At 41.3% G+C, this 17,205-nt stretch overlaps 1 protein-coding gene across 4 annotated transcripts in view; it reads right to left on the bottom strand.

Moving 5' to 3' along the window:
• LOC133639777 (structure-specific endonuclease subunit SLX4-like) overlaps nt 1-17,205 on the bottom strand; it is a 28,522-nt gene that overhangs the window by 2,671 nt on the left and 8,646 nt on the right. For 2 of the 4 annotated variants that reach the window (XM_062033376.1, XM_062033375.1), the window contains exons 6-14: nt 16,168-16,463; nt 15,750-15,993; nt 13,309-13,469; nt 13,086-13,232; nt 12,853-13,022; nt 9,239-10,974; nt 9,036-9,135; nt 4,347-4,625; nt 1,904-2,271 (exon numbers count right to left, since the gene is read on the bottom strand). In XM_062033376.1, coding sequence (XP_061889360.1) covers nt 1,917-2,271; nt 4,347-4,625; nt 9,036-9,135; nt 9,239-10,974; nt 12,853-13,022; nt 13,086-13,232; nt 13,309-13,469; nt 15,750-15,993; nt 16,168-16,463 — 3,488 coding nt within the window. In that variant the 3' untranslated portion in view covers nt 1,904-1,916. Of the gene's footprint in view, nt 1-1,116; nt 2,272-4,346; nt 4,626-9,035; nt 9,136-9,238; nt 10,975-12,852; nt 13,023-13,085; nt 13,233-13,308; nt 13,470-15,749; nt 15,994-16,167; nt 16,464-17,205 lie in introns of those variants that run through there. The other 2 variants (XM_062033377.1, XM_062033374.1) reach the window with 1 other exon arrangement.

Below are 17,205 nucleotides of genomic sequence, written 5' to 3'. Positions count from 1 at the left end.
GTGAGTATGCAGCTTTGGCTTTTTTTTGCGTATGTACGTAACTTTTTTTAAATATATAAGCTTTATGAACCTTGGGTTAGGTGAACGGTCTTTTGGGCTGAGTGATTGTGTGTGTTGATCATGTGTTTGAATTGTATTGGCGTGTTCTATGGAGCTAGGAGCTAGCAGAGGAGCTAGGAGCTAGCATAACACGTACCGTACCGTACGTGCGCGTCACGTACATAACTTTTTAAAAATATATAAGCTTTATGAACCTTGGGTTAGGTGAACGGTCTTTTGGGCTGAGTGATTGTGTGTGTTGATCGGGTGTTTGAATTGTATTGGCGTGTTCTATGGAGCTAGGAGCTAGCAGAGGAGCTAGGAGCTAGCATAACAAACACGCAGGTGTTATTATGCAGGATTAATTTGTGGCATATTAAATATAAGCCTGGTTGTGTTGTGGCTAATAGAGTATATATATGTCTTGTGTTTATTTACTGTTGTAGTCATTCCCAGCTGAATATCAGGTACCGTGAGTATGCAGCCTTGGCTGCTAAACATTCGATAACTTGACCGTATGTGCGCGTCACGTACGTAACTTTTTAAAAATATATAAGCTTTATGAACCTTGGGTTAGGTAAACGGTCTTTTGGGCTGAGTGATTGTGTGTGTTGATCAGGTGTTTGAATTGTATTGGCGTGTTCTATGGAGCTAGGAGCTAGCAGAGGAGCTAGGAGCTAGCATAACAAACACGCAGGTGTTTTTATGCAGGATTAATTTGTGGCATATTAAATATAAGCCTGGTTGTGTTGTGGCTAATAGAGTATATATATGTCTTGTGTTTATTTACTGTTGTAGTCATTCCCAGCTGAATATCAGGTCACCCCCGGCTCTCACAGCATCTTCCCTATCTGAATAGCTTCAACTCCCCACTAGTCCTTCACTTGCACTTTACTCATCCACAAATCTTTCATCCTCGCTCAAATTAATGGGGAAATTGTCGCTTTCTCGGTCCGAATCTCTCTCACTTCATGCGGCCATCATTGTAAACAATAGGGAACTTTGCATATATGTTCAACTGACTACGTCACGCTACTTCCGGTAGGTGCAAGCCTTTTTTTTATCAGATACCAAAAGTTGCAATCTTTATCGTCGTTGTTCTATACTAAATCCTTTCAGCAAAAATATGGCAATATCGCGAAATGATCAAGTATGACACATAGAATAGATCTGCTATCCCCGTTTAAATAAAAAAAATTCATTTCAGTAGGCCTTTAAATTTTTGCTCCAATGTCCACTCAAGATTGAGGTTTTTACAAATTAATACACATTTGTTTATTTTTAGTAAAAGTAAATTTTTAAGAAAAGTCAACAATACTTTAAATATAGAAACATGCTTAAAAGTGATGTTTGCAACTACCTGACAGTAACATTTTTCATAACAAAAAAATATAACAAGACCACCACCAGCTAGCCGATGTCACCATTTAGTGTTTTACGGAACACATTTGACAATTGTCTATATTTTACACAAACGTTATGTAATATAAATTTACCAGCCTGGGAAAAATGGTGTTTTCGGCGGTCACTCACCTGGTCTCATCAAGAGGTATGCACATGGAAGTGCACACATACAAAAGCAGTCCAAATTGGCAGTCATGTTGCTAGAATACACATTCAATGACAGATAACCCAACCTATCCAAATTACTATTAGCTAACATCCAAAGCTAATGTGCGTGCATGTGTTACATACGTACTTAGTTACTTCCTAGAAGCCGAAAGAGGGCGGTATATACTGTGTAAAATACATCGGAAAGTTGGTGCCCTCTAGAAATCTGTGTAAATGTTGCAAACAGCCCCTTTAAGTAATAAAACTGCGATCTGTCCATAAGAACCCAAACATGTCCTTAAAAAAAACATACCTATTTTCCCTGGTTATTTTGAAGTTCGGACTCCAGCGCCTCCTTTCCCTTTCTTGCCAGCCTTCCTGACTCGCCTGCGAGAACGTGCGGGCTGTCCTGGTTTAGCCGTGGTGAAAGTGATGCACTGGGAGTCCAGATAGTCCACCAGCTTGGCGGCGCCTAAGCGGATGCCAGCTGCTTTCAGGCGCTGCTGGAGCTGAGACAGGACCAGAGGCTGGTACTGAAGGATCTGACCGTACAGGTCCGAGTCGGACAGGATGAAAGACCGCACGGCCTGCAGGCGATCTCGGAGGCGTGTGACCGCCTGGGAGGCTGAGATGTCGTCGTCCGAGTCGCCACCCGAGGAAAGACACAGCTCTGGGTTGGACCTGCAGGGGCAAGGGTGGTGTGGGTAGTTTTCAATAGAGCTGTGCTATGTATCAGCACAAAAAAAGTATCAAGTGATATCATCTTGCATCTAAAATCTCTGATACAAGCAGTCCTGCAGCGTCTTTACTTGTACAAAGCTGGAGAGTCAGTTAACATCTAAGTGTCCTCCAATAGTCACACATGTTTAATCCTTTTTATATTTTAGTGAAATCATTTATAAACATGGTAGGCTACTAGCAGCTACACAACAGCTAAGCACACAAGCTAGACATACAAAATTGCAGTCTAGAACATGACATTTGTCAATATAAACACATCAAATAAGGATTGTATCTGTAAGTAATAAGCAACTAAGTATTAGAAAATACTCAGTAACAAATGTGTCCACAACAGTTTCTGCGTCGTAGGTTAAATTTTATGAATTATTTCGACCACTAGGTGTCGCCAAAAAACTAATTACTACTGCACGTCAAAAGCATTAATCCGTCGTAAGGTTAGTGTTTTTCATACCTGCTATTCTCTGACAAATTTCACTTGCTCAAACCTTTTCTAACATTTACTACAAAATAAAAGCATGTATTGTGATTTATAGTGTCAGATTAATACCAGTATTAGCCAATACTAAAGGCTCCAACAGCAGTATCGTATTGGAAGTAAAAATAAGTTTTGTCGGACACCCTTCATTCCAAATAAAGTTCATACATTGGATTATCTTTTTGTTATTTTAACGTAAGTAAGTAAGTTACATTTTATTTATAAAGCGCTTTTCACAGATAAAACCACAAAGCGCTGTACAAAACATAGGTAAAGTAAAACAACAATTACATTTAAAACAACAGGGGCAACATCATAAAAAGGATACAAAGTGGATTAAAAATGACAGTTAAAAGGTGCATTAACTAAAAGTAGAGATGTCCGATAATGGCTTTTTTGCCAATATCCAATATTCCGATATTGTCCAACTTTTAATAACCGATTCCGATATCAACCGATACCGATATATACAGTCTTGGAATTAACACATTATTATGCCTAGTTTTGTTGTGATGCCCCGCTGGATGCATTAAACAATGTAACAAGGTTTTCCAAAATAAATCAACTCAAGTTATGGAAAAAAATGCCAACATGGCACTGCCATGTTTATTATTGAAGTCACAAAGTGCATTATTTTTTTTAACATGCCTCAAAACAGCAGCTTGGAATTTGGGACATGCTCTCCCTGAGAGAGCATGAGGAGGTTGAGGTAGGCGGGGTTAGGGGGGGGACTGGGGGGTTGGGGGGGTGTAGCGGCGGGTGTATATGGTAGCGTCCCGGAAGAGTTAGTGCTGCAAGGGGTTCTGGGTATTTGTTCTGTTGTGTTTATGTTGTGTTACGGTGCGGATGTTCTCCCGAAATGTGTTTGTCATTCTTGTTTGGTGTGGGTTCACAGTGTGGCGCATATTTGTAACAGTGTTAAAGTTGTTTATACGGCCACCCTCAGTGTGACCTGTATGGCTGTTGACCAAGTATGTATTGCATTCACTTGCATGTGTGTTAAAAGCCGTAGATATTATGTGACTGGGCCGGCACACAAAAGCAGTGCCTTTAAGGTTTATTGGCGCTCTGTGCTTCTCCCTACGTCCGTGTACACAGCTGCGTTTTAAAAAGTCATACATTTTACTTTTTGAAACCGATACCGCTAATACATTTTAAAGCATTTATCGGCCGATAATATTGGCAGCCCGGTATTATCGGACTTCTCGAACTAAAAGCGTTACTAAAAAGAGAAGTTTTCAAATGTTTCTGAAAAGTTTCAACACAGTCAAGATCGCAAACGGACTGGTGCAAATAGTTCCAGAGTGTGGGAGCTATAGCCTGGAATGCCAGGTCTCCAGAGGTTTTAAAACGAGTTTTTGGGATCTTTAGAAGATCCTGGCCTGAAGACCGGAGGCTGCGCCCTGAAGAGTAGGGGCATAGCAAGTCAGTGATGTACTGAGGGGCCCCACCGGAATGTCAGAACTCGAGGCAGCAAAATATTGACTTCAAAGCAAAACACTGAGTAAAGGATACGAGTATAATGTGAAGTTATTCCTACCGCTCGGATTCTTCACTTGCAGTAGTTGAAGAGGCATTGGAGCCCTGAGAGTTGGACAGCAGCTCTGCGTCCGCCTCGTCCCCTTGATGGCGTCTCCCAGGAGCCACGGCAACAGGCACTCCGGGCTCCTTGAAGTTGGAAGAGACAGACGACTTGGAGGGAGGACGCTTGCTCAGTGCTTCGTCTTCATCATCAGAGCCGAGCAGCTGGTGGGTGTACCGGTGAATCTCCTTCAGCTTGACGATCATCTGCCTCTTAGGTAAAGCACGGACACCAAAGCTGAGGAAGAATCAGAATCAGAATCAGGGGAGGGGGAATTCAGTCTAAGCCTGGGTCCAGACTGAGACCAAGGGAGAAAAAACCTCATAGCCATAGCACACATAAGCATGTGTGTAACATCAAAGAACACAAAGGACATTAAATATATTAAATAAGCATAGCTGATGCAACCAGCATTTTTTACATACAGCTACAAAAAAAATAAATAAAAAAAATAAATGTATACACTGTGGTGGACTCTGCGATGGGGGGAGCATGGCCAGAGACAGGAGCAGACCCAACAAAGCAACCAAGAGAGCAGACTCCAATCTCGGCCGCCCACCAACTCTCGGCCAGTGTCCAGTCTGCAAGGCGGCGGCATCTGTAACGCTCGCTCCCCAAACACAAGGATTCAGTCCTTCAGTCTGCTGGGTCAAAAGTATACATACAGCAATGTTAATATTTGGTTACATGTCCCTTGGCAAGTTTCACTGCAATAAGGCGCTTTTGGTAGCCATCCACAAGCTTCTGGTTGAATTTTTGACCACTCCTCTTGACAAAATTGGTGCAGTTCAGCTAAATGTGTTGGTTTTCTGACATGGACTTGTTTCTTCAGCATTGTCCACACGTTTAAGTCAGGACTTTGGGAAGTCCATTCTAAAACCTTAATTCTATTCTGATTTAGCCATTCCTTTAACACTTTTGACGTGTGTTTGGGGTCATTGTGCTGTTGGAACACCCAACTGCGCCCAAGACCCAACCTCCGGGCTGATGATTTTAGGTTGTCCTGAAGAATTTGGAGGTAATCCAGAGGAGTGGTCAAAAATTCAACCAGAAGCTTGTGGGTGGCTACCAAAAGCACCTTATTGCAGTGAAACTTGCCAAGGGACATGTAAGCAAATATTAACATTGCTGTATGTATACTTTTGACCCAGCAGATTTGGTCACATTTTCAGTAGACCCATAATAAATTCATAAAAGAACCAAACTTCATGAATGTTTTTTGTGACCAACAAGTATGTGCTCCAAGCACTCTATCACAAAAAAATAAGTGTTGTAGAAATTATTGGAAACTCAAGACAGCCACGACATTATGTTCTTTAGAAGTGTATGTAAACTTTTGACCATGACTATATACATATTGTTTGTTTGTTGGCATTTTGTGTTGGTTTGATCGTTTTCTTTCTTTGCACCAGGACTAAGGAAGGTTGTTTACATTGGGTCTTAAAGTGAATGCTGCGCTCAGTTCCATTCAAAGCATAGGTGGCCATAGACCTGAATTACTCATGTTGTCCACAAGGTGGTGACAAAGCAGCATCATAATAATTTGACTTTTAAAATGAATTGAAAATTCCCTGCGGCATGATTCCTTATCAAACTCATGACGTTTCGCAGGCCAAATTGAAGTCGCACATGGCTCGCGGGCCGTAGTTTGGACACCACTGCTTTAAACCCTTTTTAAAGCGATAATTTTCTTCCTCTTTTCTGACCTATAAATGTTACAATGTCAGGTGCTCGTGTTAAACATTGCCCAAGCATCATAAGGTTCATGTATTTTGATGTGAGCTTGCACGCAGTTTTGGATGATTCTGACTGCTGTTTTATAGTCTTTATTTAACAGGGAGTGTAATGGAAACATTTACATTTTAGTAATCTCTTGTCTAAAACCACAATTTGAGTCTAAGTGTTTGTGTGAGCGGCTTTGTCTTTACTGCATTGGTCTGTTTGTTTGGCAGACATAAGACACTTTTATGACCCTTACGGATTCTTGGGGCTTGCTGAGGATATCTCCAAACCCTCACCTTCTCTGTATATATATATGACGGAGATTGCTGTGATGGTCGAATATCATTTATTAGGGCCCAAGCAGCAGAGAAAGCCCCACAGAAGCGATGCGGAGGACCGCAAGGGCCCTATTGTAATCGCTGTGTTTTATTTTTATATGTTTGGATGTCTTTTTGAGGCCCTTAACATGCATGATAAGGCACCTCAGGTACGGCGAAAATGTTTATATTTTGGGGGTCCTGTAAGTGAAATTTCTAAGTTGGTTCTATAGCGCCACCTTTAAAACAAGAATAATATTAATATTACAGATACTACACATATAGGCGATGATAAATTGCAGACAATTTTTTCCTACGCCATTAGAGGTAGGCGTGGTATGTTGCCAAACTTTGCTCCGTTGGTTTTTGGCCATTTTTCAGCAAAAAAAAAATCATGGATGATTCGCCACAAAACGGTAATAACTCAGCTCCACTCATTTTGAGCTTGATCTTATTTAGTAGAAATGATGATGAAACCCTAAAGTGCCCTATGGGTCAGCACCTGTTCCTGCTTACTGGTAATGGGTAAGAGCGAAATCTGCCCCACGCCATCACCAATTTTACTGTCATTTCTGCATTTCAGGTGATCAGAGGCGGATACTAAACTGATAAATGATGACAAATTGCAATTGCAAATGACAAGAATAGGGTAGACTCTGCAATTTAGCCTCCAACAAATAACAGAAGTTAGAAACATTCTGGTCACAGAATGCCATTTGTACCATTTGTTTACAACTGAATGGAATGCTTATTTGGGGGATTCTGACTATTTTGGACTGGTAGTAGTCGGTCCACAGCGATCGTTCTGCCACACAATACCTCAATGTTAACGAAGGGAAATTAAACTTCAACGGGGCGGCATGGCGAAGTTGGTAGAGTGGCCGTGCCAGCAATCGGAGGGTTGATGGTTACTGGGGTTCAATTCCCACCTTCTACCATCCTAGTCACGTCCGTTGTGTCCTTGGGCAAGACACTTCACTCTTGCTCCTGATGGCTGCTGGTTAGCGCCTTGCATGGCAGCTCCCGCCATCAGTGTGTGAATGTGTGTGTGAATGGGTGAATGTGGAAATACTGTCAAAGCGCTTTGAGTACCTTGAAGGTAGAAAAGCCCATTTATCATTTATTTATTTATTAATGACTGTCATCTCAGGGCGTTCAATCGTTCACAACTGAACTGCTTGGTTGGTTTTGGAAGACGTTTCGCTGCTCATCCGAGTAGGCTTCCTCAGTTCATGCGCATAGACTTAGATTGGTCAGGTCTAGTCTAGCGGTTGGTGCCAAAACCCCAAATATTTATACTCCAAAAACCAGGAGGGTGTGCCTTGGGCAAGGATGGTTTCGCCCTATCGTATTGAGAAAAACAAGTGTTTTAATGCAAATGAGCAATCCTAACTGTCAGAGCCAACGACAGTCGTTGACATAACAAGAACAGAGTGGATGAGGAGGAAAAAGGTGACAGACGTAAAAATATTGTCGTTCCATATGTATCAGGTCTATCTGAGAAACTCAGAATATTTTTCAACCAACACAACTTCCAGTACACTTCAAACCAGGCAACACCCTGAGACAGAGACTAGTGCATCATGAAGACCGGACAGTCCACACCCACAAAAACAATGTGGTGTATGCTATCCAAGACGACGCATGGTGCATCATAGACGGGTAAACTCTTCAGGCCAAGACTCAGCTGTGTACCTGCACCTCGGGGAGAAACAGCACTCCTTTGAGAACAAAAATGTGAAAAAGTGATCTGTGTGTGTGTTGATTCACACTGCGTCTCACAATACCAACACCATGGCGGGCCATCGTGTGCATGAAAAAAAAAAACTACCTGTATTTTTTAGGAGGCCGTATAGTACCTTGTTTAACTTAATAGTATTTTATTAGTACCAGTATACCGTATTTTTCGGAGTATAAGTCGCTCCGGAGTATACTGTAAGTCGCACCGGCCGAAAATGCATAATAAAGAAGGAAAAAAACATATATACCGGTAAATCGCACTGGAGTATAAGTCGCATTTTTTGGGGAAATTTATTTGATAAAACCCAACACCAAGAATAGAAATTTGAAAGGCAATTTTAAAATAAATAAAGAATAGTGAACAACCAACTGAGAACGTGCCTGGTATGTTAACGCAACATATTATGGTAAGAGTCATTCAAATAACTATAACATATAGAACATGCTATACGTTTACCAAACAATCTGTCACTCCTAATGGTTAAATCCGATGAAATCTTATACGTCTAGTCTCTTACGTGAATGAGCTAAATAATATTATTTGATATTTTACGGTAATGTGTTAATAATTTCACACATAAGTCGCTCCTGAGTATAAGTCGCACCCACGGCCAAACTATGAAAAAAACTGCGAGTTATAGTCCGAAAAATACGGCAACCCTACCTAGCACATTTACTGTATATTCATAAATTATTCAGGGTTACAATCTGAGGGCAGCCATAACTGCGAAGTGGCCCTCTGTATAATAACAAAGTGTGTTTTTAAATGTAGATCAAAATCATTACATGAATATCGCACTTTGTCCTGTGTCGCTGGTCAGTGTGAAAAGCGCTACCTTAAGTGTGAAAAGGTAGCAAAGTCACTCACCTGTTGAGTTTGTTCTTCAGCTCAGGTGTGTCCAGATCCGAGTAGTGAGGCATTGGAGTGATGGGCACCAGATTGCGACGCCTTTTATTACCAGAAGATTCTATAAAGATCAAAGGCATTTTCCATGTAATCTTTGCAGTTGTTCCGTAGTCAAAATCATCTGCTTCACTTTTTTGTTACAAATGCAGGAGAAAAACACTTACTGGGAGTTTTGAGCTGAGCAGAAGGGTTCAGCCTTTGAGAAAGAGGAAGAATCTCCTCTTCTTCCTCCCCCCAGCTGTCCCATACGTTAGCGGCCAGGAGGCTATCTGTGTTAGGATCAGTTGGAGATGGCGACAAAGTGGGAAGATTTGTACTTATGGGTGGAAGGTGGCTACTGGTGGACGGGGCTGACTCGTTGTCACGTCTTTCCTTTTCTTCCCGGTGTTCTCCTTGGTCGGCTCCTCCGCTGTCCTCCAGCCTCAGGCTGAAGAAGCCAGAGTTCCTCGCTGCGTCATCACAAGCGTGGAAGCCCCACGAGTCGTTGAAAGCCATCGGTGGCTCGTCCATGGCCATGAAGTGCTGCTCAAAACTTGACTGTCTTGCTTCTCCTTCATCTGTGCTTCTCCTACCAAACTCTGGCTCCAGCTTTTCTTTCTCACTTGTTACTCTACTCCTCGCCAGTTTAGCGGGACTTGGACTGTGTCTCTGAGGACTCGTGTGAGGAGCGACGCAGAAGGGGGAGAAATGCAAGCTCCCAATTTCCGTCTTCTCGGGGCTCTCAAAGGGCGACCTGGGACTTCCTTGACACGGTGGCCAGGTGTGCAGAGGGGTGCTGCTGTAAGGCTCGGTGTGGCGTTGGAGTGACGTCTCATGCTTTGAGGACACGTGACGGTGAGATGAAGTTGAGAGTTGTGGTTTCGCAAAAACTGGAGAGTCCACTTCCTCCAACATGGCAGTCAAAATGCCATCAGGTGCCTTTGCGCTGTTGTTGAATGCTGACGTGACAGAACAGTCGTCTTTGGGGAACAGCTGAGTCCTACGCATGCTGTTCTTGGTCTGGGTAGAACAGTCCCTGCCTGTCTTTGTCCTTGTGGGACTGCTGCAGACTGGGGTTGGCGGGATGAGCCAGGAAAGCTCCGGAGAACAATCTGCATTCATCTGCTCTCCATTTTCAACGGCCTGGTTAGGAGAAGGCTCATTCGGACTTAACTCCAAACTGCTGGATTGTTTCTTCTCCCCTGTGGACTCTTCAGGTCTTAACTGAGTGAAGCTAAGCCGGCTGTTGTCTGAGTCCGACAAAACGATCAGCTCTGGTTCTTCTTTGAGTGCTGATTTATAAGGGGAATCATGTTGAACAGCAGTTGTTTCCTTGACGCAGCTGACCTCCTGATCAGGAGACACACCTGGCACAGGCAAAGAGGAGGTACTGGGGGAAAGGTCACTGCCCACACTTGCTGAGGACTGAAGCAAAGTTTTGGCAGATGATTTAGAAGAAGAAAGATTTTTCTTCTGTGAAGGATAACAGAAAGTGTCTGAGAAGAGGCGACTATAGCTGCTCCCTGAGCTACGATCAAGATTTTTTTCATTGGATTCTTCAGGAGTCCTTTTACTCGTCACTCCGCCATCATCTCCCTCACTGTCATCCACGCTCTCCATCTCCTCCTCCTCCCGCTTTCTTTGCGTGGCAGCAAACTCATAAATCTCATCCAGCTCTTCCTGATTCACTCGCTCCTCGTGAGTCTCTCCTTTTGCCTTTTCGACAGCACTCTCGTCATCCCCTTCGCTGTCGTCCGCGTCATCCTCATGACTCCACATGGAGTTGAAGAGCGCCGTCAGGTCCTTGTCTGTGCGGCTGCTGAGAGGCTCCCCGTGGTTGGTGAAGTCGCCATCATCATACTCAGCTGATGTTTCCTGAGTGTAGCTCTCACAGAGCTGCTGCAGCTCTTGTAGATCGAACCTTCAAATGTTAGAAGTTGTTCTTAATGAAGCAGGATATGATGAATACAACATCCTGAAAATGTAAACCTACACCAGGGCTATTCAATTGGCGACTCGGGAATGACACCATAGGTTAGTTCAAAAATTAGGAAAAAACTGCAGCAAAAAATACAAGAGCACTTCCGTTGTATAGAAGAACTTGGACCACTAAACACATTGGCAGATCCTTGCATTGACATTTGGACCTTTCTTGCAAAAAGAGAACACTGGGGTCCAAACTTGTGATTCACAAAACTGAGGCGTTCCTCAAGGACCTCTTTAAGTCCTCTCCTTTTAAGCAGTTACAAATGTGTTCCATAATGTGATTTATATAACTAAGGTGTTGCTGTAGCTTGTTTACTTCAGATACAATCAGTAGTAATTTGTTCAACTTATTTAGTTATACTAGTGGTGTTCCACAAGGTTCTGTTTTAGGTTCTCTCTTTTTCATTATTTGAGCTATTCATTGTTTTGTGTTGAATAGTTTTCATTAAACACAAACTGAAATGGTGTGGAATTGTTTGTGCCCTCTTTGAACAAGCTCTCTCACTGCAGATGTTGCAGGTTGAAAATGTTCTTCCTGCTTTAATGCCTTTAACTAGTATTAAAACCATCCATAATGTTTCTGCTTGAAAGGATTCTTCATTCATCACTCCAAGCAACGTTTCTAAATTTTACACTTGACTAAAACAATTCATACTTACTAAACCCATGTGTCCTATGTGTGATGTCTGTAGGAGTGTCTATATGCATATTTGTACGCGCTATCGTAATGTAATGAAGCTAGCGTTGTTAGCATTGGCTAATATGCTAACACGTCTACAAGTGTCTGTGTTAGTATTATTTACTTACAGTGGCATTATTTTTGCAATGTTTTAGTTTCACAAACTCCTCAGTAAATTCACCAAAACGTCGCTGTGGAGTTATTGAGTCTGTTTCGTTGATTGATCGCAGCTGGTGGGGCCATGACAATGACTTCTGTTTAGTTTAGTCAGCTGTTTTACTGCCAATCAGCCTAACCCCAGGTGCATGTCTTTGGAGGTGGGAGGAAGCCGGAGTACCCGGAGGGAACCCACGCAGTCACAGGGAGAACATGCAAATTCCACACAGAAAGACCCCGAGCCCGGGATCGAACTCAGGACCTTTGTATTGTGAGGCACATGCACTAACCCCTGTTCCACCGTGCTGCCCGGTAAATAAACATTTACAATTTATTTCTGTGTAATTACTGTAACTCATTTCACAACGTATATATCTGCGACTTATAGTCCGGTGTGGTTAATATATGAAAACATTTTTCTTCTAAAGTTTAGTGGATGCGGCTTATATACTGGTGCGCTTTATAGTCCGGAAAATATGGTGGTTAAATAAGTTTTGATTCACATAATGAGGTGAATAGCATTATCTAATTTTTCTTTAAGGTTCAAGATTTTTATCAGGATTATTCTTCCTAATACTTTGTAAACATTTTCAGAGTGGATCATATAAGTACATTGTTTGGCTTCTTTGCTTAATCCATTCCATAATTTAGTTCCACATAATGATATGCTAAACGTCTTAAGTGTTGTTGGCGAGTTCAGTTAAAAAATATGTGAGAGGCTCACATTTTTGCAGCAGATTCTTAAAAACACTAGAGTGATCATTAACTACCTTTTTTGCAGAAGGTCCTTAAAAACAACAGAGCGCTCCTGTAACTCAAACAAAATATATAGACAAAATCAAATGTCTACTGTAGTGGACGCTGGTTTTTCAGAATACACAAAATAAGACTGATGAAGTCCAGTCCTTAGGTCCTTAGTTTTCTGAAACTGTGGCCCCCAAAACCATTTAGTTTACTGTCCCTGTACTACACACTGACCTGGATGCCAACTCCAGCACATGTGGCTGCAATGACGATGAAAGTGACACCTGGGCGGTGTAGAGGTACTGCAGCAGAACCAACACGGCCTGTGCAGGTATATCACTGATCAACACCCTCTGAGCTGCAGGCATTCCCTCCTCTTTCACCCCGAATCCACTTAAATGCAACTGGAAAATGACAACAATGAGTCCAACAGCCGGTTTTCAATATTATGACATGCATGACGTTACCATTTGTGCCAGGAGGGGGCAGCGTGCGTACACCATGAAGGAATGGGCAAAAAAAACTTCTCCAGTATCCACCTGGAGTTGTAAGTCACTAAGCTGAGGGTTGTTAACCATGCTGCTTAGGTTGGATACCAATGTGGATAGTGCCCCCTGCAGAGGAAATGTTAGTCTGATAAGGAAGAACCAATCATGGATGTTGTAATAACAGAATAGAGCATGAGCTTACCGATGATAGCTGGCTCCTGCCCTCCTCAGCTACACCTGGAGAACATAATGACTTTTCCTTTGAGGAAGGGTGTACTGTTTCAGGTAAGAAGCCGCTCACACAGAAGTCCACTCTCTCATCTAGAATGAAGCCACTGAGTTGGAGGTTTGTTGACAGCTGGTCTGTTAAAACATGAATAGATGGTTGCTGTGGATTAGGGATCGACCAATTATCCTGCACCGCTATTTGTTTGTTTGTCAGCAACATAACTCAACCAGTCATGGACAGATTTAATGTCTAAAAAACAATTCATGTAATCCACGACGAGTACGAACTCACTTCACTTCTTGCTTACGGCGTTCAACGCCCCCATCTCGCCGTTTCCGTGCTGCGCAGAGGATTCTGAGAGATGTAGTTTATTTGCAGATTTACAGATGCTAAAACGCCAGAAAAAACTACTCTCACCGAGTTTTCGTTTGATATCGTCACACATCACGGTATTATTGAGAAGACTTTGAAACCGGAATACCGCGATATTTATAATACCGTTACATCCCTATTAATCACAATGGAAAATAATTGTTTTTTATTTTGCATAATCAAAGAGACTAAAAAAAGAAGGGAATATATATATAAAAGCGTAAATTTTTATCAGCCAAATTAAAAGGTATTTTGTGCCGATCCCTCGGCCACTGATCAGTAACGGCCAATTCTCTGAAAAAGTATGTGATTGCCTTTTAATACCGATCCCAATCTTCTCTGGCTGACACTATATTTATTTTTAGTCAGCGTAGAGTGACGATTCAAATTACAATTCAGGAGCTCCGATTAGAATAAAAATCGAATATTGATGGATCTATAATTTATACATATATTGATGCAGTTTTACATTTCTTTTCGTTTCACCAAATAAGTGTTTATCACTTGCAACTTTAAAAAAACATTTGTAATAAGGAACAATTAAATTAGTAAAGTAGCTGGTCTGAACTCTCAGTGAGGTGGCTCGCTGCAGTCAGCCAAATTTTAGAACGGTCTGCAATTCTTTATTTACAATAAATAGACGTTTACTAAACAATTTTATTATAATTGTCCATGTCCGAATTGCGATGCATCTCAAAATCGATTATTTACACCACTTCTACCACTAAAACAACACAAAAAATAAGTGCTTAGTAAAGTTCAAGAAGTTTTAGATGGAACTACGTTACAGCAGAAAGTAAGCAGCTATTAACAGGAAATTAACAAGTGGATTAATATGAGTCTAGAGCACAGATAATATACTAACAACTGTTGGTGTTTTAGCAATGTCAAAGTTAGTACACAACAAACAATGGGAGGGTCGGTTTGATCCATAATTTGGTGGTGTTGATACCAAAGATATGATACCAAGGGTAACATTGGTATATGATCGACACTGAAGTGATTAGGTCAAAACTCTTATTTTTCATCAAATAATTGTTGTTGTTTTTGCTCATGTTTACAAACTCTGGGAAAAATTCCCTGTACACAAAAGGACTTTGAGACAAAAAACAAAGGATTTCAATGAGTAGTTTTGTTTAGTTATTGTGTACTATTGACTTTGAATTGTATATAATAAAAAACAAATAGAGAATAGTTTATATATTGTGTGAGTATTGTTAAACTGTCAATAGCACTCACCATAGATACATTGAAAAATTTGCAGTTAATACATTGATCGGCCAATACCAATACCAACTATTGGATGATCGACATCTGAATCGGCAGCAAAAAACTACTATTGGAATATTAATATTATCAAGTTAAAGCGGCTATTTGCAACCTTAACGCAGAACCCTGTAGGGCGCTAACTTTCCAATGTATTTTAAGCATTATATCCCGCTTTCCTACAGCTTTCAGCACGTAATGACGTAACTACGTAACACGTACACGCGCATTTACTTTGTGTGTTGTTAGCAAATGATAGCAGTTTGGCTGTGTAACGTTGGCTATCGTTGAATGTATATTCTATCAGATTTATTGGTCAATAACAGAGGGAAGTCTGGGCTTCCCTGCTTAGGCTGCTGCCCCCGCGACCCGACCTCGGATAAGCGGAAGAAGATGGATGGATGGATGGATGGAATTTGACTTGGTAGACAGTGTATTACCATGGCATTCATCTGCTGCACTATTATAACAACAACATGACAACATGAAAATTGTTAGTTCTTTTTCTGGAACGTAGTCGATATTCAATATAATTAGCAGTTGTGTAAAATGTAGACATTTTAAAATTATAAATATGTTCTGTTAAACCATTACTGGTAACATAAGCTAGCTGATGGTGTTCTTGTTACATTTTTTGTTTGAAAAATGTAAGTTTGTGGAAGTTGCAAACAGCCCTTTTAAATGCACAAATATATCAAACAACTTTCCGATTACATTTGTCATTCAAATCAATATTCTATAATACAGCATACAGAACTGTAAAAAAAAATGTATACCATCGCCAGGACCAGTGTGGTCGCAATAAGATAGAGCTGTGACATCATCAGCCAGCTCCACCAGGTCTCTCAGGGCCTGGCTGCTCGCTGGAAGCTGCCCAGCGGTTGGAGCGGAGGGAACTGGGGGGCAGGCGGTTGTATGGGCGGATAACAGAGTTTGATCCTTGGTGATGGTAGTTCCTTCACTCAAAGGTTGAAGAGAAGAACTTGGCTTGTCGTTGGTGTGGGACGAAGCTGAGACAGTCTAGAGAAAGAAGTTATAAAACAAGAGACTGTGATGGAACTAAAAACCGTGGGAAACCTACTGTAAAAGAATGTTTTTTGTGCAGAAATCCCATAAGTACATTCTCCAATAGCATAACCTAATCAAGTGGGATAGACATATTGCATCAGCTTTTTTTTAACGTTTTTTTCTCACCTGGGCTGATTTCCAGGGTGTGAAGAAGTCTTTAAGCTCTGGCACGAAGAAGTCCCAGACACCGGTGGCGTCTCCATTTAATAGTGCACTCTTTTCCCATAGCGGGGCAGCGCCGTTCAAGACGGACAATTTGCTGGCACAGCGGGTAGGAGTAGGTGGAGAAGGGGCTCGAGTGCGTAGGAGAAGAGCAGAAACACGTTCCTGCAGCCTCATTAGAGCAGCATCAGCATCCTGGATGAGGAGGATAGGAGGCGGCCGAGGTACTGTGTCCTTTTTCCTCTTCCCACGCCCCTTACCTGCAACATGAGGAAGGGGATTCCTATAAGGCTGCACACCACTTGAATGCTAAAAACAATCTTCCTTCTTCAATCTAATCACTGTCCTTTAGATTATGGGTGTCCAAAGTGCGCCCTGGGGCTAATTGCAGCCCTCAGCTAATTGTTTTATGTCCCGCAGCACATTTTTAAAAATGCTATCACAAAAAAATACATGAAAAATGGAATAAAAGAGCAAACACATGTACTGTAACGATAAAATGTTGCAATATTGAATCAAGTAACACAAAGCTACCACACAGGCAGTTTTTACATTTAAACTGTCAATGCTCAAAAAATAATATTTAATTAAAATCAATATTGATATAAATTATTTACATATTCTTCCTCCAATTACTTCACATCAAATATTCCACTTTGAAATATTTTGGGGGAAAATATTGCCTATTTGGAGTGTTTGTCATAAATAAAACAAGGGTTTTTTTTGACAAAAATGGCATAAAACATAAGAAACAAACAGAAAAAATATATATACTCGATGGATAAATATGAAGTTGATCTAAAGAATTAAGCGTTGAAAGTAAAAATATTCTATATTGATATATGCCTTGTTTTTAACAATTTTATGAGTGGGGCCCTTTTAGATACCCAGGACCTTTAGTCAAGATTTTTTTTTTAAACTGTCATTGCTCATAAAACAATAATGAACCAAAATAAATGTTATGAATTATTTACCTATTTAGAGCTCTAATTACTTTGAATT

The sequence above is a fragment of the Entelurus aequoreus genome, linkage group LG22 (assembly GCF_033978785.1).
Source record: "Entelurus aequoreus isolate RoL-2023_Sb linkage group LG22, RoL_Eaeq_v1.1, whole genome shotgun sequence".
Classification (NCBI taxonomy): domain Eukaryota; kingdom Metazoa; phylum Chordata; class Actinopteri; order Syngnathiformes; family Syngnathidae; genus Entelurus; species Entelurus aequoreus.
This window is presented reverse-complemented; position numbering and strand designations above follow the sequence as displayed.